The following is a 24,868-nucleotide window of genomic DNA, read 5'->3' on the forward strand; positions in this document are numbered from 1 at the left end:
GGTATGAGTTTTTTGAGTCTGGCAAGTGGTTTTGTAGTTTGTTGTATTTCAGACTTCGTTGACCAATCAGGTTAACAACTGTCAACAACGTTTATACCTTCTACTGGCGCATCACAATAGGCCTTATCACGGTTTTCGACGCCATTTTGACGAGTAGGTAAACAGACTCAAAATTACAGTGTTTGTATAGAAATCAGATGTCAAATTACTTTCATAAAATATTGCTTCTGAAAAATTCATGAATTGGAAACTTTTAGCACTAGGAAAAGGGTTTTAGGGAAAAAACATTCGAAGGATGTAGCTGTGCCAGAAAGCGGCCAGCCGTGTTTTGAACTTACCATACATTTGTCTGTAAAGCGAACCAGCCGTGAACTGCTACTAAAACTAGGGAAATGTATGGAAAGTTCATGGAAAGAAATGGAAAATGTATGGAAAGTTCAAAACACGACTAGACGCTTTCTGGCACAGCTACATCCCTCCGATTTTTTTCTTAAAATCCTTTTCCTAATGCCAAAAGTTTCCAATTCATGAATTTTTCAGAAGCGATGTTTTATGAAAATTATTTGACATCGGATTTCCATACAAACAGTGGAACTTGTCTATAAAGCGAACCAGCCGTGAACTGCTACTAAAACTAGTTCGCGGAAAAAAAATACAGGGAAATGTATGGAAAGTTCAAAACACGACTAGACGCTTTCTGGCACTGCTACATTCCTCCGATTTTTTTCTTAAAATCCTTTTCCTAATGCCAAAAGTTTCCAATTCATGAATTTTTCAGAAGCGATGTTTTATGAAAATTATTTGACATCGAATTTCCATACAAACACTGCAATTTCAAGCCTGTTTGCCTACTTGTCAAAATGGCGTCGAAAACCGTGATTAGGCCTATTTAGTTTACTCTGATTGTTACGAAAAATTGTTGCGTGACCGTATGCTAATTTAGTCTAGAATATTCTTGCATATTTAATTAGTTTTGCATCATAGTGACTCAGCAGTTCCTGAAGCCGTTTACGTATGATCCTGTTAATAGATTTATATTATAATGTTACTTTATTTAGTTGCGCCGGAAAGTTCTAGAATCTTACGCTCATTAGTATATAAGCAAATCGGTTTAGCTTTTAGAGAGGTTGTTGTTTATGCGAAGAGAGTACGTGTTTATTGTAGTGTGACAAAGGTCAAGTGTAAAGTTTGGCAGAGGCCGTGTTTATTGAAGTGTGACAGGGGTCGCGTGTATATTTGGCAGAGGCCGTGTTTAATCAAGTGTGACAGAGGTCGAACTGTAATTTACAAGCCTAGCGTGTGCTTGTTGTGAAGTTTCGTGTGGAATTTACTAAGCTCATTTGGAATAAATAACCTTGTTGTTGTTCCGACAACCCTGCGTTCTGTTTAGACTTCGAACTATTCGCCACTCACAAAACGAACTCGTAACATTGGGGGCCTGTCGCTGGAGAGTGGAATTCAAGGAACTGTTTGTTGTCTACCGATAACCAGGAAAGGATCACAACTTGGAAAGAAGTAAGGGGGTGTTTACATGATACCGGCGCGACTTTCATTCCGGTACGAGTTCACTCCAGTTCCCTCTGGTGGCTCTGTATTCGTTTACATGATATCAGCACAAAATCTTGTACCGAAGCGAGTCATACCGGTGCGAGTTCACCCCGGTAACCGCACCGGAGCGAGATTTTCATTCCGGTACAAAAACTCGTTCCGATGTCATGTAAACGCGGTACGACTGTTCGCTCCAGCATGAAATCACTCTCCTGGGGGTCTGGAACGGATAGCGCATGAGCAGTCTTCGATATTCAATTCAATATGGCGCCAAAATCACGTCGGTCGACAAAAAGTATCCCTTCATGTAAACACGGTATGAAATCACAATGTCATACCGGTATCAAACTCGCACCGGTGCGAGTTTTCACATGTAAACACCCCCTAACTGTGCTGTGGAAACAAGTGGTAGCAAGTGAAAGAGCCTTGGAATTTTAACGCTGTGAAATGGAGAAACTTGTGCAACTTGGTAAGGAGTTTGGACTGGAAGGTGAAAAGCTACTCGAATTTGTGCGTGAACAACAGAAGTTGGAAGAAGAGAAAGAAGAAAAACAAAGACGTGAGGAAGAAGAGAGAGCAGAAAAACAAAGACGTGAGGAAGAAGAGAGAGCAGAAAAACAAAGACGAGAGGAAGAAGAGAGAGCAGAAAGGCAGAGACGCGAGGAAGAAGAGAGGGAAGAAAGACGCAGACGCCAGGATGAAGAAAGGGAAGCGAGACGTCAGGAAAGAGAAATTAGGAAATTACAACATGAAGCTGACCTCATGAGACAGAAGGAGGTTGCTGAGGCTGCCAAGAGAGAACATGAGTTGGAACTTGCTAGGTTAGCAGCAACGAATGGTGATGGTCGTACCGCAGAGAGAGATGATAGAGCTAAAGCGCCGAAACTCCCAGCGTTCGTGGATGGTAAAGATGATTTGGACGCATATTTGCAGAGGTTCGAGAGATTTGCAGATACAGCCAAGTGGCATAGAACTGGATGGGCATCAAAGCTCAGTGCTCTGTTGTCTGGACGGGCACTCGAAGTGTACTCACGCCTATCTGAAGAAGCAGCTAGAGATTACGGTAAAGTCAAGATCGCGTTGATGAAGAGATATGATCTCACAGAAGACGGCTATCGTCGTAAATTCAGAGCGTCTAAGCCGGAAGTTGACGAAAGTCCGGACCAGTTTATCGTGCGACTGGACAGGTACCTGTTACGGTGGCTAGAGCTTTCAGATACTGAACGAACCTTTGTCGGTCTAAAGGACTTGATAGTGAAAGAACAGTTTATTGACTCCTGCCCTAAGGATTTGGCCATTCACCTACGAGAAAGGGCACCTGAAACCCTAGCACAGATTGCGAAGATGGCTGACCAGTACTTAGAGGCCCATGGTAAGCATTTGTTTAGCCCAGTGAGCAGAAAGCCGGTATTACCGCCTGAGAGGGAGGAAGCCAAGAACACACAGTCTAATTCAACAGCCCTCCAGTGCTTTAGGTGTAACGCTTGTGGTCATAGAGCCGCTAACTGCCCAACCATAGGAAAAAGGTGTTTTCTGTGTGGTAAGCAAGGACACGAAGCTAGAAACTGTCGATCAGGTAGACGGAGATCAGGAGGACAAAGTAAGGATGGTCACCCTGTGCAACGTGGTCAAGTGAGCGCCAGTTGCCTTGTTCAGCAGACTGAGAGTAAACCCACAGCGGAAGAAGTTAAGTCCTGTATTAAAGATGAGAAGCTGCTGTTAGCCTGTGGTAAGAAGATTCCATTATTGAGTAGCGCCTGTGTTGAACCTTTGTCTGGAGTGAGAAGTAAAATGCCTGTAGTGAAAGGTAGAGTTGGAGAGAAGTCTGTTGATGTCCTGAGAGACACTGGCTGTAGCAGAATAGTAGTAAAGAAGGATCTTGTGTCTGAGGATCAGTTCACTGGCGACTTTAATGTTATGCTGCTCATCGACAACACGGCAAGGAAAGTGCCCATCGCAAAGATTGACGTTGATACACCTTATCTCAAGGGCCAAGTGGAAGCGCAGTGTCTTCCCGATGCTGTTTATGATTTAATTGTTGGTAATGTACCAGGCGCGAGAGCTGCTGACGACCCAGATCCGAGCTGGCAAGATCATGTGCAACAGGCGTGTGCTGTAACCACGAGAGGTCAAGCAAGGAAGGCCGGAGAACGTATCCCATTGAAGGTACCGAATACTAAAGAGAGTCCTGTAGTTGATACAGAAAAGCTCAAACAAATGCAAAATGATGACGAGAGCTTACAGAAATATTGGGAGGGAAATGATGTAGTTGTGAGAGGCCAGGCTGAGATTTCATTTGAAGTGAAAGGTGGAGTTTTGTACCGCGTCTACAAACACCCTTACGTGAATAGTGGTAAACCCCTGAAGCAAGTTATGGTTCCTGTGCAGCTGAGAAGTCGGATAATGGAACTAGCTCACGGATCGCTCATGGGAGGTCACATGGGAATAAAGAAGACGGCTGATAAGATTCAAAGCGCATTCTATTGGCCAGGTATTCAAGGGGACGTGACTCGTTACTGCAAGTCATGTGATGTATGTCAGAAGACGGTTAACAAGGGTTCTGTACCGAAGGTTCCCCTGGAGAAGATGCCATTAATTGACAAGCCGTTCAAGAGAGTAGCAATCGATCTGGTTGGGCCTATTAGCCCCCCGAGTGAAGACGGTCATAGATATATATTGACATTGGTCGACTTTGCAACCCGTTATCCTGAAGCTGTCCCGCTCCAAAACATTGATACGGAGACTATGGCGGAAGCGTTGGTGGATATCTTTAGTCGTTTGGGAGTGCCTGAAGAGATCTTGAGTGACCTCGGCACGCAATTTGTATCTGAGTGTATGAAGGAAGTGACACGGTTGTTGAGCATTAAACAGCTCACTACGACTCCTTATCACCCTATGTGTAATGGCCTGACGGAGAAGTTTAATGGAACCATGAAGAATATGTTAAAGAGATTGTGCAGCGAGCAGCCAAGACAGTGGAATCGTTATATCAACGCTTTACTGTTTGCATATCGTGAAGTTCCTCAGGAGTCTACTGGTTTTTCGCCGTTTGAGTTGCTGTATGGAAGAGCTGTCAGAGGGCCGATGTTTATTCTTAAAGAGCTCTGGACGAAAGAGTTGGAGGAACCTGAAGTAAAGAACAGCTACCAGTATGTGTTTGAGCTACGTGAGAAGCTGGAGGATACCCTCAAGCTTGCGCATACCGAACTTCAGAAAGCCCAGCACAAAGGCAAGCATTACTACGATCGTAAGGCTAAAGTCAGAAGGTTTGCACAAGGAGATAAAGTATTAATACTGCTACCGACCGACCATAACAAGCTTCTAATGCAGTGGAAAGGTCCATTTGAGGTCAGTGCAGTAGTTGGTCTCAACGATTATAAAGTGTGTGTCAAAGGAAAGGAGAGAGTTTACCATGCCAACCTGCTAAAGAAGTATTTTGAACGAGAGGATTCTGTACCCGTTGGAGCAGTGGCTGTCGAAGTGAACGCTGACATTAGTAAGAGCGGACATGCTGAAAGTGAAGCGGAAGAAGTTGATCCTGTGGATGGTGTTGATTTTTTAGAAATTGGTGGATATGTTGCTAAAGAGTCGATCAAAGATGTGGCTACTGGAGACAACCTTACTGATGAGCAAAGAGCAGAGTTTATAGACCTTGCAAGTCAGTTTCAAAGCTTGTTTACAGAAGCTCCAGGTACTACAAGTTTGGCTCAGCATCATATAAAACTTACATCCGATCAACCAGTCAGATCAAGACCTTACCCAGTACCGTATAGCCTGAGAGAATCGCTGAAGAAGGATATTACAGACATGATGAAGATGGGAGTTATAAGAGAGTCAAGTTCACCATATGCTTCACCTATCGTGGTTGTTAAGAAAAAAGACAACACAAATAGGATATGCGTGGACTACCGGAAATTGAACAAATTAACTGTGTTTGACCCTGAACCTATGCCGACTGCCGAGCATTTGTTCCAGAAGTTGAATGGTGACAAGTATTTCACAAGAATTGATTTGAGTAAGGGCTAATGGCAAATTTCTATCCCTGAGGAAGACATACCAAAGACCGCTTTTGTGACGCCTGACGGATCATACGAATTCCTGAAGATGCCGTTTGGTATGATCAACTCCGCAGCGACCTTAAAGAGAGCCATGAAGAAGTTATTGCATGGAATGGATAACGTAGAGTTTTACTGGGATGATATTTTGGTTCACACCCATACGTGGGAAGAACACATCAAGATACTACAAGAGTTGTTTACACGATTATTAGCAGCCGGAATGACCATAAGACCGACTAAATGTCTTTTTGGAGTTAACGCTGTTGACTTTCTCGGTCACCGTTTGGAGGGAGGTTTAATTGGTCTTCATCAAGACAACGTGGCAAAGATTAGAGATGCTCCAAGACCTACTACAAAGAAGCAGATAAGATCGTTCATGGGTTTAGCCGGATATTATCGAGATATTATGCCCAATTTCGCAGCCTTAGCTGCCCCGCTGACAGACCTCACGCGCAAGGGTCAACCGAACAAAGTCGAATGGGGCGAGGCACAAGAGAAAGCCTATCAGAGTATCAAGGCCTTCCTCAGGATAGAACCAATCCTGCGGTTGCCAGATCCAGAGAAAACCTACTTTCTGCGGACTGACGCTTCCGACAGTGGTATTGGTGCTGTACTAATGCAGGAACATGATGGCAAGCTGTTCCCCGTTTGCTACGGTAGCAAGAAATTATCAAGTGCGGAGCGTAATTACTCAACCATTGAGAAAGAGTGTTTAGCCATTGTGTGGGGATTCAAAAGGTTTCACCTGTATTTATACGGAGTTCCCTTTGTACTACAAACTGATCACGAACCACTGAAGTATATCAACAGTGCGAAGTTCGCTAATGGACGGCTCATGCGTTGGGCTATGTTTCTTCAGAGCTACAACTTTAGAGTTGAGGCTATTAAGGGATCCGAGAATGTAGGAGCAGATTATCTGAGCAGAGTAGAGGAATAACTTTAGAGACATTGGACTACCTCCTCTCTTTGCACTGCTTAATTAATTTTTCGTTGTTAGTAGAAATTTAAGAAATTTCTTCTCAAGAGGGGGTTATGTTACGAAAAATTGTTGCGTGACCGTATGCTAATTTAGTCTAGAATATTCTTGCATATTTAATTAGTTTTGCATCATAGTGACTCAGCAGTTCCTGAAGCCGTTTACGTATGATCCTGTAAATAGATTTATATTATAATGTTACTTTATTTAGTTGCGCCGGAAAGTTCCAGAATCTTACGCTCATTAGTATATAAGCAAATCGGTTTAGCTTTTAGAGAGGTTGTTGTTTATGCGAAGAGAGTACGTTTTTATTGTAGTGTGACAAAGGTCAAGTGTAAAGTTTGGCAGAGGCCGTGTTTATTGAAGTGTGACAGAGGTCGCGTGTATATTTGGCAGAGGCCGTGTTTAATCAAGTGTGACAGAGGTCGAACTGTAATTTACAAACCTAGCGTGTGCTTGTTGTGAAGTTTCGTGTGGAATTTACTAAGCTCATTTGGAATAAATAACCTTGTTGTTGTTCCGACAACCCTGCGTTCTGTTTAGACTTCGAACTATTCGCCACTCACAAAACGAACTCGTAACACTGATAATGACATCACCTCAAACAGTCCTTCTCAGAAGTACACTCACCCGAATGATCATAATTTACCTACTGTGAAATTACTCCTAGGTTCAAACCATTCAAATTGTAAATCTTTGTTAATTAGTCAATATTTCATTATTCGTGTATATTTGAGATACAAAGAGCTCTTATTTTCTTTCAAGACTGTCATTGTCCCAACCAGTACTTGGTCGTAATAAGATAACTTAAAATATTAACTATTGTCAGGCTTTTTCTATTATGGAGGGAGAGTGGTTGTCATCTATTTTACTGGCATTGGATGCAACTCAATCCTATTTAACAAGCTAACATTCACCCAGACGTTGCATTCCTATTTAAGAAGGAGACATGAGATAAAAGGTTATTTAACAAATAGATTCCATTCTGCCGTGCGTCTGTACTCTGATAACGCACAGATGACGTCAAAACGTGGTGAGAACAAAGAAGTACTCTACGAGCCGCAGGCGAGTAGCGTGACTGATGTTCTCACCACGTTTTGACGTCCTCTGTGCGTTATCAGAGTACAGACCCACGGCAAAATAAAATCTATTTGTTTAATACAAGACCAAGACATTTCAACACACATTTCCTAAGCGGGCATCGTGTTGCGTGAGCTGAGTCAAAACCTTTCCAAGAAACTCAGTTTTAGACTACTGCACACATGCAGTTGTGATCTTCAAAATTAGAGTATAATCCGAAAGAATTTCACTTACATTTTTTTCAAAACTAACCTTTATTCCAGAAGGAAATCCTGACCTCAAAATAATACAGCATGTAAGTCGTTTCACTGCGATTTGTAATTACTCGATTACTCGCCATTACCGGATTTTTATCGGCGACACATTTCGACAAATATTTGCTTCCCTTTCACGTCACAACAAAGTTCTAGCTTTCTTATCCTGTTTGAGGTCACTCTCAGCGGTCTTTGTCCAATGTTTTATTGGGCAATTTTCCTTCCCTGCGAAAATTTGCCTGTGTTTGTCTGCTACTTGCAAAAACAGTTTGCAAAACTTTGTTGACCAGTCGCTCTGGCTGGACTCTAAACTCTGATCACGTGCGCAGGTCACACCACCCGATGACGTCAATCGTGCGTCTATACTCTAATCACACACTCCTCTAGACCAATCAAAACGTGAGTTTTACACACTTCATTGTATAAACTAAAGTAACTTACAGATCTGATAATCGTGCGAGAGTAGAAAATACGCCAGGGGTAAGGTTTTGAAAAGCATTTGAGGATAAATCCCTGGAAAGATCACACAACATGCGTTAGTCAACTTCAAAAGTTTGGAAACCAGGTGTTGTTTCTGACTCAAGTTCTTAATTGACTAAAATGAGTCGACATGGTGTCTCTGATCATCTAACAAATTTTAATCCCATTTCTTGTATGCTTTTCTTCTCTCAAAAAAAATCTGTCATAACATTGTCACAGATGCTGTGAAGTGATTGGTGAAAGCCTTGTGGATCCATTGAAAACTTTGACAGCATTATGACGAAAAGGATCACCAATAAGAGGAGATACTATGAAGAAAAATTTTTGGCTTTTCCTGTTTTCCTGTTATTAAAAAATAAAACGCGAAAAAAGAGTCACTAATTAAGTGCGCAAGCCAGATCACGGAAGTTAAATTTGATCGTTACTCCACAAACTTAGCCTAAAACAGCAATGCATCAAAGAACTGTAATCGGAAAACTAGTTTCGAGTTTTTTTGAAAATATATTCAAAACAAAACGTTAGAAAACAATCCACTTTAGCTGCCGTTTGATTCAGCCCCACAACTGTTCCCGGATACCGCTGAATTCCAGGTCAAATTTCATCAGAAATACTAAACTTTTAGATCCAGGTCAAAGCCACATTCATTCGTTTTATCCTCTTCATCAGCTTAGACGAATGTTACATTGAATATTTTAACTTTAAGGTTGAAGTTTCGCATCCACCAAAACACCAGCTTGATCAAGAACTGTTGATTGTATTGTACTGACGATGGGGTGGTAGAACATGACTGGTAATGAGCAAAACCAACCCCTTTATAGACCTCTTTTATAATGAAGTGCATGATTAGTTTTCTTTTTTGTGCATGCAAATAACCCTGCTTGACCTCGCGTTTGAGTGAAAATATAGCCTGCGTAGCAGTCGTTTCCGTTTCCTTCAAGCCAAGTGGGGTAAGCGCGCGAAGGCATTGGCCAAAAGGAGCGAAAAGTAGGAGCAGGGGGGGGGGGGAGGGGCGGGGAAGGAAAGGAAACGCCTGCCGCTGAGCCCAGACATTTTACCGAACGCCCCCAAATGGCTTCGCTCCCTTGGGGCCTTCACTGTCACGTCAAATGTCAGATCAGAACCAATCATTTTTAACTTCTGGTAAATCTCAGCGAAAAAGAAAACAGAATTGCGGAGGGCAACTTGTTTACTTCAAGTTGCAGTATTTTTAGAAGATTTTCTCGAACTTTACGCCGCTCGAACAAAGCGGAGATAAAATAAACCTACGACAGATTTTACTAATGTTTTAGAATACCAACTCACTTGCTTACAGCTGGAATTACAGACAGAAAGAGCTTGTCCCACATGGCTAAATACTTCCTCGCGTTTCCAGCATAAAATTGTATTTCGCTTATAAACGTGAGTACAAAGTCGTTCTAAATTTTGAAAACCTCCTTTTCAGACCGTGGTTAGAACTGAAATTTTCCTGCAAAGTAGTACTTGAGGCCTCCTCAATCTATTTATGATTACAGAGCTTGAATAAAAATTTCTTTGTTCGTATGCGAAACAAGCTTTCAGACCAAAGCGCAATGAAAACTATATTTTGAGCGTGACCGAGAATTCTTGATTTTGCTTGATGTTAATGGATATTCGCCCTTAAAGCAGTCCTTTGCTCCGGTTTCCGCTGAATAAACGTATATCTCTGCGAAAGTAGTTTCGTCGTTTCCAAAGCAAAGCAAACTCGAAATCGAAAGGACACTCGGGGAAGTTCTTTTCCGCCTTGGCCAGTATATTCACCTTTGATAGACGTTTTGGTCTATGAGTTTGATTGACAGACGATTGACCAATGGTAATACATCATTGCTTCTCGTTCGCTGGCAAACGGCGTTCGGTAAAATGTCTGGGCTCAGCGGCAGGCGTTTCCTTTCCTTCCCTGCCCCTCTTCCCCGCTCCTACTTTTTTTGCTCCTTTTTGAGCAATGTCCTTGCGCGATTATCCCGCTTGGCTTGAAGGAAACGGAAACGACTGCTACGCAGGCTAGTGAAAATGCTTTTGTTTTTACACATGTTAGCGAGGCCAGGAAGGCTAATTTAAATGCATACAAAAGAATAACAATTAAGCCCTCCATTTATGAAAGAGGTCTATAGTCAGTCTTTGTTGTCTAAGTACTCACCCGAATAGAAAGAGGGGTTGGGATTGCAGTTTGAGGGGATGCACCGTTTTCAAGCTTGGCTTGGGAGGGGGTGGGGGGGGGGGGGGGGCTTAATCGAAAATACTCGATTATCTTTGGTGTAACCACTTATATGACTGGGTAACACTTCAGTGCTTTAAAATGCTGGGTTGCTGCTGTACTTTACCAAATATCTTACAGCATATCCAGATTGGTGAGATTGGCAAAAACGTCTTTGGGTAGATGTGAAATACCATTAAACGACAAGTCCCTAAAAACCAACGTACTAATTAAAAGTTATTCTTGCATTTAGTGAAGTTATTTGTTAACCCTATTTAAACCGTGCTTTTTTTTCTTGTTGTGGGAAGAGGGAAATCCATAATATTGCACTATAGATCCTACTACAATGAGGCTTGGAGGACAGACAGTACTTCCAAAAAGGGGACGTAGTAATTACGTCATGATTGTCAAATGGCGGGCATCCTGATCCGCCATCTTGGATTTCTGGATTTCCCAAAAACTCCAGGAAAGCGCCAAAATTAAGTAAAGCGTAATCAAAACCAGTCAACGGACATTAATATAAGCTAAAAACACAAAAGTTACAGTAGTAAAAGTAATTTTCTTCATTTAAAAAAAAAGGATTTTCAATTTTCTATAAAAACTGCCTGCCAAAAATTTGTTGCGATGGTAACAAGGCATAACAACAAAGACTAACAAACCAAATCAAACTTTTTGCCTGGTAAATTTCTGAAAAAGTCTTGAAGCTTCATGGCTTTTGCGCAAATATCAAAATGTCCCCCCGACCTAGATAGAGTTAAACTGCATGGTACAAAATTGTTGCCCCAAGAGGCACGACTGATCTGACAAGAGGGCATTCAACTAAGTTACTTTGAATCTTTTAAAAGTAGCTTGGGGCGTAAAAAGCATAGACCCAGGAGTATTTAATCGATGACAATGTTCAGAAACCCAATCGATAAACCGATCCCAATAGCTGATAATTATTTGGTTGATATTGACTGTTTTTAGCAACCAATTAAGAGGGTGTCTTTTTTATAACCACCCACTCGAATTTCGCATCAAAATCAATCTTGCCTGAAACTCTGGCAAATGAAAGCCTACACCAAGTCAAGAAAGAAGCAGGTTTGGTTTGGTTCAAAATGATCTTGTGCTTGCGCTGTGAGCCGTTAAAAATTTTGCCCCGTCTGGGGCGAAAGTGACATCCCGAAAATTGAAAATTAGGCACATTTTGTAGCCCTGTAAAATATTTCATTCGCAACAACTAACCACACATTTTACATCAAATTGCTCATAAACCTTTCTAGTTTTCTAATACAGCAACAATTTTTCTCTTAGTGCAGATAGAAAGGCGAAATTATGCGTATTATGGACCCCCTCTATTGGCCATCGAACGAAGGCTGGAAATGGCCTTAGATTAGAGGCCAATTTCTAAAATTTGGGACCTAGCTGAAAGCTCTAGCTTATACAGCCGTAAAGTATAGTCATTTAGTGGCAAAACTATGCAAAAACCCCTGTACGATTTCAGTATTTTAAAAGTTATGACCGTTTGTATCAGCCCATGTGCGAGCATTCACGGTACTTCCGCCTACTGTCAAATTCCCTAATCACAAGCAGATTTTGTCATAGACATCACTTACCTGCTTCGCAACTGGAGATAATTTCCGAATTCCCCCATTTTCTAATCCCTCAGATGTTTGAATTCCATAAAAGATCCTGTAAATAGGCAGCTGTAGTTTTCAAGACTTTAGAACAACCTCCATCGGGTCGCTTGTCAACGGACCACAGTTCGATCTCTCGATATATATCTTCTAAAGACTTCAGCTAAGGGCAGCAAGAGGTCAGATTTCTTGGAGAGTCGAAAAATGAACTATACTGCTCTGCTGTTTAGAAAGAAAATTGAAATTTGGCTTCAGTTTCGACGAAATATTGAGAAATAACTCCCATGTTGATCACCGAAAGATCGACTGCTTCCGTGATGCGGTTTCTACAGAGTTCCGCTATCCAGATGTATCGCGGACAACACATCGTTTTCGATGAAAGCTTTGTAAAGTACAGGTGTAATTCCACTGTAATTCAGATGAAAGTTCTTTTAGTTTTTTATTACTTAGCACGTTTGGCTTTTTCTGTTACTTAAATGGAATGCAAATGCTTATTTGAGACCAGAGGGGAGTCAGTGTGCAGTGATTCCGCTGTCAAGTTGATAAAGCTGTCTGAGTGCAGAAGTAATATCGCTGACCAGTTACAAGCATGGCACCTCAGTCAGATTCAAGGAACCTTGCAAGAATATGAGCTTATCATCAATAGGTCGGGACTGCCTCACGACCTTTCTTCAGATCAGCTTCAGCAGCTATGGATCTGTGAGAAGCACAGAAGTGACATGGGGAGAAACTGGCGGCCGCGTCGCACCTGTCAGTACCCACTGCATTCCGGCAGAAAAAAGAAACTCAGGACCAGAAATGCGGTTAACCCTTTTATATCAAAGGAAATCAACACTATCTACGGAAAACAAGTCCCAGTAGGATCCTGTAAGTCAATCTCCGCCGCAAACGATGAAAATTTTTGTTACAACATATTTCCCCAAATGTTTCCTTAGTATGCGCGCAGGAATGAAATTGCTACGGTGGCAAAATTTGTTTCCAAGAAGCAAGAGATATACCTGACTTTGTAATAATTATTTTGTTTTCATAACAAACTGTGGAAATATTTACGGGCAAGTTGACAAGGCTCGAAAGTAAAAAAAAAGAAAGAAAAGAAAAAGAAACAAGCCACCTTTCGCGACAAAAGTTCTGTGGTCATGAAAACAAACATGATATCGAATTACACTTTTGCACGAAATTTGCATAAATCGGACCTTGTTTCGTGGCATGTTTAATTTCGCAGAAGTTGTGGAATTTTCTTACATTTACACTACATAATTATATTAAAAGAAGACAAAAATAAAGCGCCTTTTTACAAAGGAAATTGTTCTGATTGGAAACATTTCATTCCAACAAATCGCTGTTTCATATGGCTAAATTACGCGCTAATCTTGTATCACGCAACATGAAATAGGAATGTGTTCCTGTTCAAAATGAACTTTGGCTATCAAATAGTCCCCAAATGGCAACTACTGCAAATCTTTAGCCGCAACTTATCAGTCGCAATTTCGAGCCCTGGCAGCCAGCAATGTTACAAAAACAGGTTCCATCTGCTAGTTTATTAGGTTATAATTAGGAATCCGGACTGTGGACTGTGGACTATGGATTTTGTTTATAAAATATGCAGGGTAGTGCAATTGATTGAACAGAGATTTCTTTAATTTACTGCGTTGCAAAGTTCAAATTTTCAAATGCAGTATACATCTTTGGAGAGAACGTCGGGTTGACATACGGTGAACTGGGGTAGGCGGTTAGCCTGTACTGTTCATTTCAATACTCGGATGCATAATAAGGTAGCGTTCTTCAGAATTTGTCCCATAGCCTAAAATTACGACAAAACACATGTCTGAAAATGTAATCATTTCTGAATACATTGCGTGCCTATCTTCTTTGTTTGGTTTGTGTTACGTTCCTCAATAAGTTTCGATTTTCATTTCTTTCCTAGCGCTGTATTGCTTATTTTTTACTGTGCTTTTCAGTGATTTGTGTATCTTGCTCTAACCTACACAAAATCAAGCTTGATGAAAATATGGCTTGGATTCAGGGGCAGCAGCTGGCCCAGGAAAGTGATGAACAGAAGGATGAGCCTTCAAGGTGATGTTTGCTCGTATGAATGAAGCCAATTTATCATATTACTAAGTAACCTGTATTTGCTATTATGGAAAACGCTTGCGAACAAGAGTTTCTTTCGAAGTTTATTTCTTCTTAGTGGTTGTTAATAAAACAGCAGTATTTATTTTGAGGTTATTTACAGGGGAGTATAATGTTGTTTATAGTGGTCACGGTCTGGGATAAAACCTTACAATGGATCAATAAGTGAAGATAGGTTATAATGTTTTTTTTTTTTTACTACTCCCTCAGACTCGCTAAACGTATCGCAGCCATGAATCTTACATTAGTCACGTCAACCCCTGCTATAACACCAGCTCGACCAAACGAAGCTGCCTGCACAGCTGAGTGAACTTTAGAGTATAGACCCGGTTCGAACAGTCAGAGCTCCGAAGACGACGAGGTAGCTGAAAGTGCTGGCGAGTCGGCAATATAAGCGTTCAATGCTGCTATGGAGAATCTGAACCAAGTGGCAACCAATGCTGGTCAGGTCAGTCCCTTAACGTCCCAGCTGAAGACCACATGTTTCTCTGTTTCTCACCAGATAAAGAGACCAACTATGGAGAACTTATACCACTAATACAGGCCTATAGCAATGCTACGACGAGAAACGTAAAGACCCAGATTCTGAGCCTATATGCATATCGATATCCAGTCAAGAAGATTCAGAAGATCCATGAACCTTACGCCAAGTTGACAGAGTGGCAAATCAGACGCGCCAGAGCTCATGCGAGAGATTGTGGTCCAGGTTCCTTAGTAGAAAAATCGCCGTCCCATCGAGTTCGACTGCCACCAGTGAAACTTGACCATTTTTTAGACTTTGTCAACCGCCCCTACTTCTATCAAGATGTGGCGTTCGGTACGAGGAAACTAAGGCTCACTAGTGGCGAGAAGATCACAATGCCAAATGTCATTCGCAAAGTCACAAGGTCAACAATGGTCAAGCAGTACCTTCAGTTCTGCGAAGAAGAACAATTCGATCCACTAAGCCGTGCGACTTTATTTCGCATTCTCGAGGTAAGGGAAGCTTCCCAACAAAAGTCCCTTAGTGGCTTAGACAACACAGCAGCTGACGGGTCAGCGGCGTTTGATCGTCTCTGTCGAATAGTAGACGAACTTGACCAAATAGGCCTGGAGAAGAGCGCGGCAGATAAATTGCGTACATCCCTTCGAGACGGTAAAAAATATTTCAAAACTAATTACCAGAGTCACTGCGAGGATGATGAAAGCCAATGTCCCGACCACTGTCGTAAATTTGGACTGAGTGATCCCAATGATCGCGATTTACAAGAGCAATGTTCCCACGAACATACGCTTTGCTGTCCTAATTGCAATGACGTCACTTCCTGTTTGAGCAAGATGCACCTGATTGTCAAGGATGACAGAACCTTGAACTTTTATAGCAAAGAACAACAAGATGACCTGCTGGACGATATCCAGAAGGCTTCGGAGACCATTAACCAATGGAAAGCTCACATAATGCGATCTGTCAACCAAGAATGCGCGAAGCAAGATATCCTCGCAAAGCTTGACCCAAGCTCGTGTCTCATTGTGGTAGATTGGGCAATGAAGTTTCTGCAACTGCGCTATAGAGAGAAACAAAGCGACTGGTTTGGAAAAAGAGGGCTGAGTTGGCACATCAGTAGCGTGATATCTCGAAGCCAGTCTGGAACGACTGAAGTCATCTCCTACGCGCACTTATTCGACCAATGTACGCAGGACTGGTACGCAGTGACATCAATTCTAGAAGACCTGCTCAACCTGCTGAAAGTCAACAACCCTTTGCTCGAGAGAGTCTTCTTAAGGTCAGATGAAGCTGGTTGTTATCACAACAGTTCCTTGTTAGCCGCTATGAGAGATGTCGCGAACAGAGTTGGCGTTGCACTCGATAGTTACCATTACTCGGAGCCACAGTCTGGAAAGGATATCTGTGATCGCATCCTTTGCCCAATGAAGTCCTCGATCCGTACTTATTGCAATGAAGGTCACGACGTTCTAACTGCGCTGGACATGAGACAAGCACTAACGCAACACCCAGTGAAGGGAACAACCGCCGCAGTCAGCATTGTGAACGAGTCTAAGAAGACCTTATCTGTAAACAAGATAGACAATTTTAGTAGCTTCCACAATTTCCAATATGAAGATTCTGCATGCGAATTTGGAAATGTTATGGTATCGGTAACGGGAAGAATATTCCGTATGACAAGATCTATACAAAGCACCAGGACCCAACAGTGCTAAAAACGATAGAATCTCAAGGGTTTTACGATCCTCCGGATAAGCGGGAAGTCAAGCATCGTTCAGAAACCAGCAAGACAAATGAGAGCCCGATACCACTGTTCGAATGTTCTGTGCTTGGATGTGTTGAGGCTTTCGAAACGTTTGCGCAGCTAGAGCTACACCTGGACGTTGGCAAGCATACTGTTAGCAAGTTCAACCAGTATGATGCGATCAGAAGGGACTGGGCACTCAAATTCTCATCCGTAAATACAGCTGATAGCAAGAGCAGTTCGTTACATTCCAGGGCGCCACAAACCTCTCAAGAAGACACTACTGCTAGCTCACCTCTACAAACAGGGTGGGCCCTGAGGAAACCCAGGATCAACGTTAGATTTTCAGAGAAAGTTAAAGAGTACCACCTTACAACACGGTTTATGCTTGGAGAAAGAACTGGGCGCAAGGCCGATCCTACCCAAGTTGCAGCAGACATGCGAAACACCAGAAATGAATCGAATGAGCGTGTGTTCACTAGAGCCGAATGGTTAACGAAGACTCAAGTCCAGAGCTTTTTCTCGCGGCTAGCAGCAACGCGTCGCAAAGGTCAGGGTGTTGTTGGAATGTCGGTGGATGATGAGGAAGATGTCGAATGCTTGAAGGAAACTGCTGACAGACAAGATCTGGTAGACATGGTAAACAGCGAAATCAACGTCTCGCATCCCATCTGTTACGACACCTATGACCTCTGTGAACGTTATCACAGCAACACACTCCAAGAATTTAATGTTGCCATGTTGAAGACCATCTGTATTCACTTTGAGATCCATGTAAAATCGAGAGACAAAAAGAAAGTTCTCATAGACAAACTGTCTGATATGATCCGCGAATGTGAGTGTGTTACTCACTAGAACCATCACACTCACATTCGCTGATCATATCCGATAGTTTGTCACCGGTCCATGTCGTAAGGCTATGGAGCTACCTAGCCACATCATTCTGTAGTGTGGAAAATGTACAGTTGAGTTCAGCGTCACGGCTGTAGTGGCCTCCATCACATTAATTGTGTTTGCAAGATACGAATAACTGTAACATTATATTCTATGATGATGTATACGCTCTTAGCGGAAAATCATTCAGTTGAAGTATGCTATAGAATGGTTTATTATCTGTTGCGTGGTAGTCTGACAGCATTGTTTCTTAGAACAACCGTAAAGAATTTGAAACATCTCAGAAAAAACACTGATAGCACGTTAATTTTCACCAAGAAGCTGACCACTTAACTGACTGTCAGGTCTGTGAACTCAGCAGAATCAAAACGAACAGCAAGCTCAGGACATTTCATAGCTATGGACAGCACCGTCATCTGATTGTACAGTTTATATTTGGTCACTTGTATCTGGTGCCACAGAGGTGGATCCAGGGTTGAAGGGGCCACTATGAGGGGTTGAAAACGGTGCAAATATCTTATTTACGATGTTAATTTTCAAACGTTCTTGGCGGGGCATGTCCCCCTGGACCCCATATGGACTCATACCGACTGACAACCACCCCGCCCCTCCCCCCCCCCCCCCCCCCCACGTTATGAAATCCTGGATCCGCCCCTGTAACACCGAACAAAATATTAGTGTGTTGTTGTAAACCCAGCATGATTTTCGGTCTCATTAGTACGCATCTGGCCATTTCAAGGTAACAATCGCGCCCCAGAGTCCGAAGACTCTTTGTATGTGGTTAGTCGCCTCGGTGGCGAGGCTGGCGAAATTGTGGCTTTTTCACAGCTGAGTGAGGCTCAACTTTTTATATTTGTGCAAACCGTTTATATCTTTTTCTCTTAGCGACAGTGGGAATCCACCTTAAAAAAAGGTAAAGAGCGCAAGGTACATTGCATACATTGCACATACGGTGATTACGAAAAATAAAATATGGGGACGTAACAACCACCATATATGAAGTACCTACCTTCAGAGAGAGTTGAACAGTGGATGAAAAACAGCAAGCTTGTTCTAAATCTCACGAAGACCAAATGTATGCTCTTTGGTACTAAACAGAAACTTGCAAATGCCTCTTTTAAGACCCAGCTTCATGGCAGTGACATCGAAAGGGTGAGAAACTTTTGCTACCTAGGGGTCACCCTTGACGAATGCCTCTCATGGAAAGAGCATGTTAGTAAAGTGTTTACCAAGGTTAACAAGCGCTTGGGTCTACTCGGCCGCATCCGATCATGTTTAACGCTTAAGGCAGCGAAATGCGTATACAACTGTCTCGTGTTACCAGTCCTGTGCTACACCGACACGGCCTGGGGTGAATTGTCTGTTGAGTGCAAGAGTAGATTACAGCGCCTACAAAATCGAGCTGCACGTATAATTGTCAGACGAGATAGCACCAGCGAAGCTCTCAAGACACTAGGATGGCCTAACTTAGAAACTATCAGGAAAAGGAACAAATCTATCTTAGTCTTCAAATGTCTTAATGATTTAGTGCCCCAGTATCTTTCTGATTATTTTAATAGATACCGCAGTTTCCATAGTTACAACACACGTCGGCGTGAAGACATTCATCCTTCAAGACCCAAACTTAGCCTCGGGAAGAGAACTTTTAGATACTCCGGAGCGATTTTATTTAATTCGTTACCTGAAACATACAAACGGGCAGCGTCCTTGGAGGCTTTCAAGCGACTAATGATGAAACACGACTTTGCATAGATTTTTTTCTTAGTGTGCAAATGTTTTTATTTATTTTTTCTATCCTATGATATTGTAACCCAAAGTGTTTGAGTCATATATATTGTAATTTTTTTCTCATACCATAATAATAATAATTTTAGGTGTATACAGGGCCCTCAGGATAACAACCCGTAGCTGATTGGGCCACCCTGTCTAAATAAAGTTCACTTACTTACTAGAAGCAGCAATCACAACAGTGTTCGATTATTTAGTGATCTAAATAGCGAGATTTCTTCGAAATTGAGGCCCTTATATTTCAATTTTCTTTCTTAAGTTCAGAATTAAGTAGTTTATTGTCTGATTCCCGGAGACATTCAGCTCTGAGCTGATGCATTAGTAAGATGTTTATCGCGAAATGTGGTCATGTGTTCGAGCTGTGGTCTGTTGACAAGCGACCCGATGGAGGCCGTTGTAAAGTTTTGAGAACTACAGTTGCCTATTTACTGGATCTTTTACGGAATTCAAACATCTGAGGGACTAGAAAATGGGGGAATTTGGAAGTTATCTCCACTTGCGAAGCAGGTAAGTCGTTTCTATGAAAAAATGTGCTTGTGAGTAGGGAATTTGACAATAGACGGAAGTATCTTGAATGCTCGCACATGGGCTGATACAAACGGTCATAACTTTTAAAATACTGAAATCGTACAGGGGTTTTTGCATAGTTTTGCCACTAAATGACTATACTTTACGGCTGTATAAGCTAGAGCTTTCAGCTAGGTCCCAAATTTTAGAAATTGGCCTCTAATCTAAGGCCATTTCCAGCCTTCGTTCGATGGCCAATAGAGGGGGTCCATAATACGCATAATTTCGCCTTTCTATCTGCACTAAGAGAAAAATTGTTGCTGTATTAGAACACTAGAAAGGTTTATGAGCAATTTGATGTAAAATGTGTGGTTAGTTGTTGCGAATAAAATATTTTACAACGCTACGAAATATGCCTAATTTTCAATTTTCGGGATGGCCCTTTTCCCCCCAGACGGGGCAAAATTTTTAACGGCTCACAGCGCGAGCACAAGATCAATTTGAACCAAACCAAACCTGCTTATTTCTTGCTTTGGTGTAGGCTTTCATTTGCCAGAGTTTCAGGCAAGATTGATTTTGATGCGAAATTCGAGTGGGTGGTTTTAAAAAAGACACCCTCTTAATTGGATCTTCATACACAGGGCTGGTTCTTTGTCGGTTACCAACACGTGCATGCAACACGTCCCCAGTGGAGAGGAAAACCTGGTTTAGTTATCTCTGGACGTTGATTAAGACACAAAATCAAGACTGTAGTCCTGAAGTAAGTAAGTAATGCATACTATAAAGGCTTAACTTACAGCTGGTCTAATTGTGTAAGAGAAGAAAATAGGCCTGTTGTAAGGTTTCGTATGTTGTTTGATCCCAGGTACCTGTCAAAATAACACATTTCATATGTAATTCACTCGAAGAAAAAGGTGTTTGCATCACGTGCAGCTCAGACAACGTTGTTAATTAACAATCGTTCTCGAGCAAAAAGATGACTTATTATAAAGGGATGTATTGAGTACAAGTTTGGAAAACTTAGCTATATGTATTTCGCTTAATTTTACATATGACTGTGTTAATTTTTGTTTTTCAGATTCCACAGCATTAATGTTAATGCTATTTTTGGAGCAGGTTGGGCATTTGAATTCGGTGTCTTGGATTACTATATTAATTTTTTATGACTGATAACTATTCAATGAGTTAGTATTCATTCAGATGTCTCCTACTCCCTACCTAAATAGACACAATGCAAATGCAAAAGGTTAACTTACAGTGTGCGTAATTGTGTGAGAGAAGAAAATACGCCTGTTGTAAGACCCTGAATCTTGTTTTTTGTCAGGAACCTGAAATAAGCAAAAAATGGATAAATAAACAAATAAACAAACAAGAAAACAAGGCAGCCCCATTGATACGTCCGTCACTCATTAACACTTGAAGTTCGCGTCGACCAGTTTATTGAATATCACTATTGTCGGGTATTATATTTTTATTATAATTGCTTTATTTTTTAATCTATTGTCGAGTATTAAGATAATCCTAATAAAACAGATAAATTGGGTTAGAGGAGGACTTCAGCGTAAATGATATCGGAATAATTACTTCGGGTTTATACCATGGCTATTTCTATAGAAATTTGAGCAAAAGAATACTACACGTTTAATTCATATTGGTACTGGGTGAAGAGACCACTATTAAGCCATAGCGATAATTTTTAATATATATTTTACTTATCTTTATACTCTTATTGGTTTTTTATATTTTTTTTCTTCCCCACCTTTTATTGTATATATATATATATTGATATGGATTTTAGTTTTGTAAATAGAACACGTAATTCAGTCGAAAGACTGCGATGTGCTTTTATATGATGTGGTAGAGCATCCGAACTAGTAATCGGAAGGTCTTAGGTTCGACTCCTGATAGGAGCACTCGGATTTCTTTTTTCCGAGTAAGCCTGCGTCACTTTCTGGAATAATCATCATTCTCATTCATTCACCAGGCTGGAAATATACCATCACATTTCTTTCATAGGATCTATTATTATTATAAAGGCAGTGTAAACTTCTCGATGCCGAGAATCTAAGCAAACGATCATTGGACTGTAAACGGTAGCCACCCTCGCAAAGTCTAAACTGTAACAACTTATCACTAACTTCTAATCAAACCCCTAAATCCTAATGTTCACTTAGGAAAATAATATACACTGAAGCTCTAAAAATGAATCAAATTATATAACCTTAAAATTACTTTTGGACTAAAATGCTTTGAAAACAAATTCAAAAACGTTTACTTACAGAGTATCTAATTTTGTAAGATTGGAAAATACGCCCGCGGTAAGGTGCTGGATATTGTTTGCTTGCAGGTAACTAAAAAAACAGATAACACCATTGAGAGATTACCCTTTCCGTAGCCTGTCAAAAGGGAGGGGAGGGGTCACTGGATTTCTTACGTTCTCTGTTGTTGATGTTTTTAATACTAAAACAAGCACCACCAAGCGATGTAATTTTCCTAAAATTGATCCAGTAACAGTTTGGTGTGGCATTTTTAACTGTTCAAATGATTTTTATGTTTCCACGGCAACTGGAATTTGACATCCACTTTCTTTGAAGAACAAGAAACACGTTCTAAAACAAAATGCGATATTCTAAAACGTCAAAAATTTGCAAAAAATTGAGTATTTTACCAAAATTGATCCCTGCCTGTAAAATTTGAGGCAAATAGGGATACATTTTCCATAGTTAAAAGCACATGTTGCAAATTGTCATTAATTTGAACTCGGCCTGTATTGAATACGAGCACCTCCGGAAATAAAAGTGAAAAACTCCTTACTTTTGCCATATGTGTGACAGGCTGACAAAAGAAGGCTAGTTTTTGACAAGTTATAGTTTTGTGTTGCTAACGGATTTTCTGTCGAAATACGACATATTTTTTTGAACGGTCGGTGAAAATTTTCATCGACATTTATCCGTATCTAAAACGTATTTTGGAAATTTTTGTACGCATCTTCCTAAAAAAAAATTCCGCCCGTCGATGGAAATTTTCACCGACATGTTATAACCAGAGTAAAACATTTTCACCGTTTTTAGTAACAAACAGTGGACATGTCGGTAGAAATTTCCACCGACATTTTTCTGCCGCGGTTGAAAAATACGATACGCTCAGCTCTCCAATAGCAACAACGCAGTGGCAAGTCACAATAAATGTCAAAGATAACATTTAACAGTTTACTATGGACCTTTTTATTGCTGTCATGACCATACTTTTCCATTAAAAGTAGCAAGGCTATTTGATTTAAGATAATGTTATCAAACGCTTTCCAAACTACGTTTTTCCAGAATCGAAAATTCCGCGAGAATATATATTAGAGACCTTTTTCTTCGGAATTATTCTGCACAAAACTATAATTGTGTCGTAAAATATCGTAATGTTCTTTTCATGTCTTAAAAAGTAAAGTTATCTCATGTTTTTGGTGTAATTTCAAGACTAAAGGTACATCTTAGTTTTTCCTATTCTTGAGGAACGCAATGTTTCAACTAATTCTTGTTAGTTCTAGTTCTTAAAACTGGCGGACGGAGAAAAATTGTTACGTTGGGGCTTGCCAAGTTTCTCGATTTTAGCGGATAGCTACATTTGTGCCCCACGAATTAAGATTCTAAGTAAACTGACCCTTGCTTCCAAAATTCGGACCCTTACTTTTCATCCGCTCAAATCACTCAAAACTGATGCAATACTACATTCACTAAGAGACCAACGGTCCGTTAGGACCCTTACTTTTCAATCCGATAAAAACACGCAAAATGCAATGCTAAATTTATACAGAAACCAAGCTTCCACCGTGTCATAAACATTATGTTTGTCACAGAACGCTCATTGAGCTTAGGGTGCAGCAGAGTTCACGTCTAAGACCACGATTTTCATAAATTGCGAAAAAAAAAATTAGGAATAATACTAATCGAAAAATATGTTCTCTGCCCCCAGATGGGTTTCTGTCCCTGGCCTTACACATCTTCTTTAAATGAGCATTTTCCAGGTAAATTAGTCGCTGCACTAGCATCTGTAGATGATTAACTCATGGCGCAAAAAATTACACTTGATATACTAGGAGATAGATGTTGTCACATCACTTCGCCGGTAATGAGGTCAGCCAGTGTTGAATACGAATACCTCTCTGAACGAACAGCTGTGGTAAGCCTGAAAACGAAATATCAAAACACCAATGCAGAAATGAAAATAATACATCAGCTAAACCGCTAAATCTTCTGCGCGATGAAAAATAGCGTGACTCTGTTTATGAAGTGACTTTTTGTAGTTTTATGGCTTACAGATGACAACCCATTTACAACTGCTTCTTTAAATGTTTGGCCATGCAAAGGCCACGGACGATAAATACGGTATGTCTCCGTCATACAAACTGAATTCATGACGAGTGGTCATCGAAAGGGTTTGTCTTGCCTTAGAAAGGATGGCGTAGAACAGCATAGAAACATCACAAACATCTCAGAAACAGGAAATTATAAACCTAATACGCGCGCGATTTAAAAATGAATAACAGCCATGAATAAAAATGAATAAATACTCAGTAAACGCTCGGAACACAGATACACAAAAATTGACGTGGGAGATTTCCTCTATCGCCGGTTTGAGTACATCAAGTGCGATTTACATAGCTAGCCAGGCTAGCCTCACAATTTTAAAAGGAAATTATATAAATACCTTGAGTACGGCGTAAAAGGTCAGCGTAAAAATATCAGCCATAAATGACGTTCGTAAATGTTGGGTGTCTCTAGTCTCATCGAGCTCATACTTTTAGCTCACCAGCTTTCCCATCAAACAATATGACATTTTTCTGATTTTTTCCATGAAGTCAACACCAAAACGGAGCCGAATAAACCACTGAAACCAGCTCGCCAACGACGAAAAGATAATTTTGAACCACGCGATCCCAACCTGTCAATAGTCCGGTTGTGCGTCATCGCACGTGATCGATGTCGAGTCACGTAGCTTGCACGCAAACTCTTCAAATTGTCTCAAAAAAGATATTTGGGCCCACCAGTCATTTAACGTTACTAGGTCTAGTGCTTTTTGCCAGCAAGACACGGCTATGGCCCTTTTATT

At 41.1% G+C, this 24,868-nt stretch overlaps 2 protein-coding genes across 2 annotated transcripts in view; one reads left to right on the forward strand and one right to left on the reverse strand.

The window, feature by feature from the left end:
- The window catches only part of LOC146481295 (uncharacterized), a 54,530-nt gene that overhangs the window by 25,043 nt on the left and 4,619 nt on the right, over positions 1 to 24,868 (reverse strand). Inside the window, exons 3-7 of the mRNA XM_085108891.1 lie at positions 22,048 to 22,119; positions 21,025 to 21,096; positions 20,566 to 20,637; positions 10,745 to 10,816; positions 8,358 to 8,429 (exon numbers count right to left, since the gene is read on the reverse strand). Of these exons, the coding sequence (XP_084965017.1) occupies positions 8,358 to 8,429; positions 10,745 to 10,749 (77 nt within the window). The 5' untranslated portion in view covers positions 10,750 to 10,816; positions 20,566 to 20,637; positions 21,025 to 21,096; positions 22,048 to 22,119. The remainder of the gene's footprint in view (positions 1 to 8,357; positions 8,430 to 10,744; positions 10,817 to 20,565; positions 20,638 to 21,024; positions 21,097 to 22,047; positions 22,120 to 24,868) is intronic.
- Positions 1,940 to 5,574, forward strand: LOC146481296 (uncharacterized). The gene has a single exon (XM_085108987.1). The coding sequence runs from the start codon at positions 1,996 to 1,998 to the stop codon at positions 5,572 to 5,574; it is 3,579 nt and encodes a 1,192-aa protein (XP_084965113.1). The 5' UTR covers positions 1,940 to 1,995.

Source organism: Pavona decussata, unplaced genomic scaffold (assembly GCF_977016875.1).
Source record: "Pavona decussata unplaced genomic scaffold, jaPavDecu1.1 SCAFFOLD_51, whole genome shotgun sequence".
Taxonomy (NCBI): domain Eukaryota; kingdom Metazoa; phylum Cnidaria; class Anthozoa; order Scleractinia; family Agariciidae; genus Pavona; species Pavona decussata.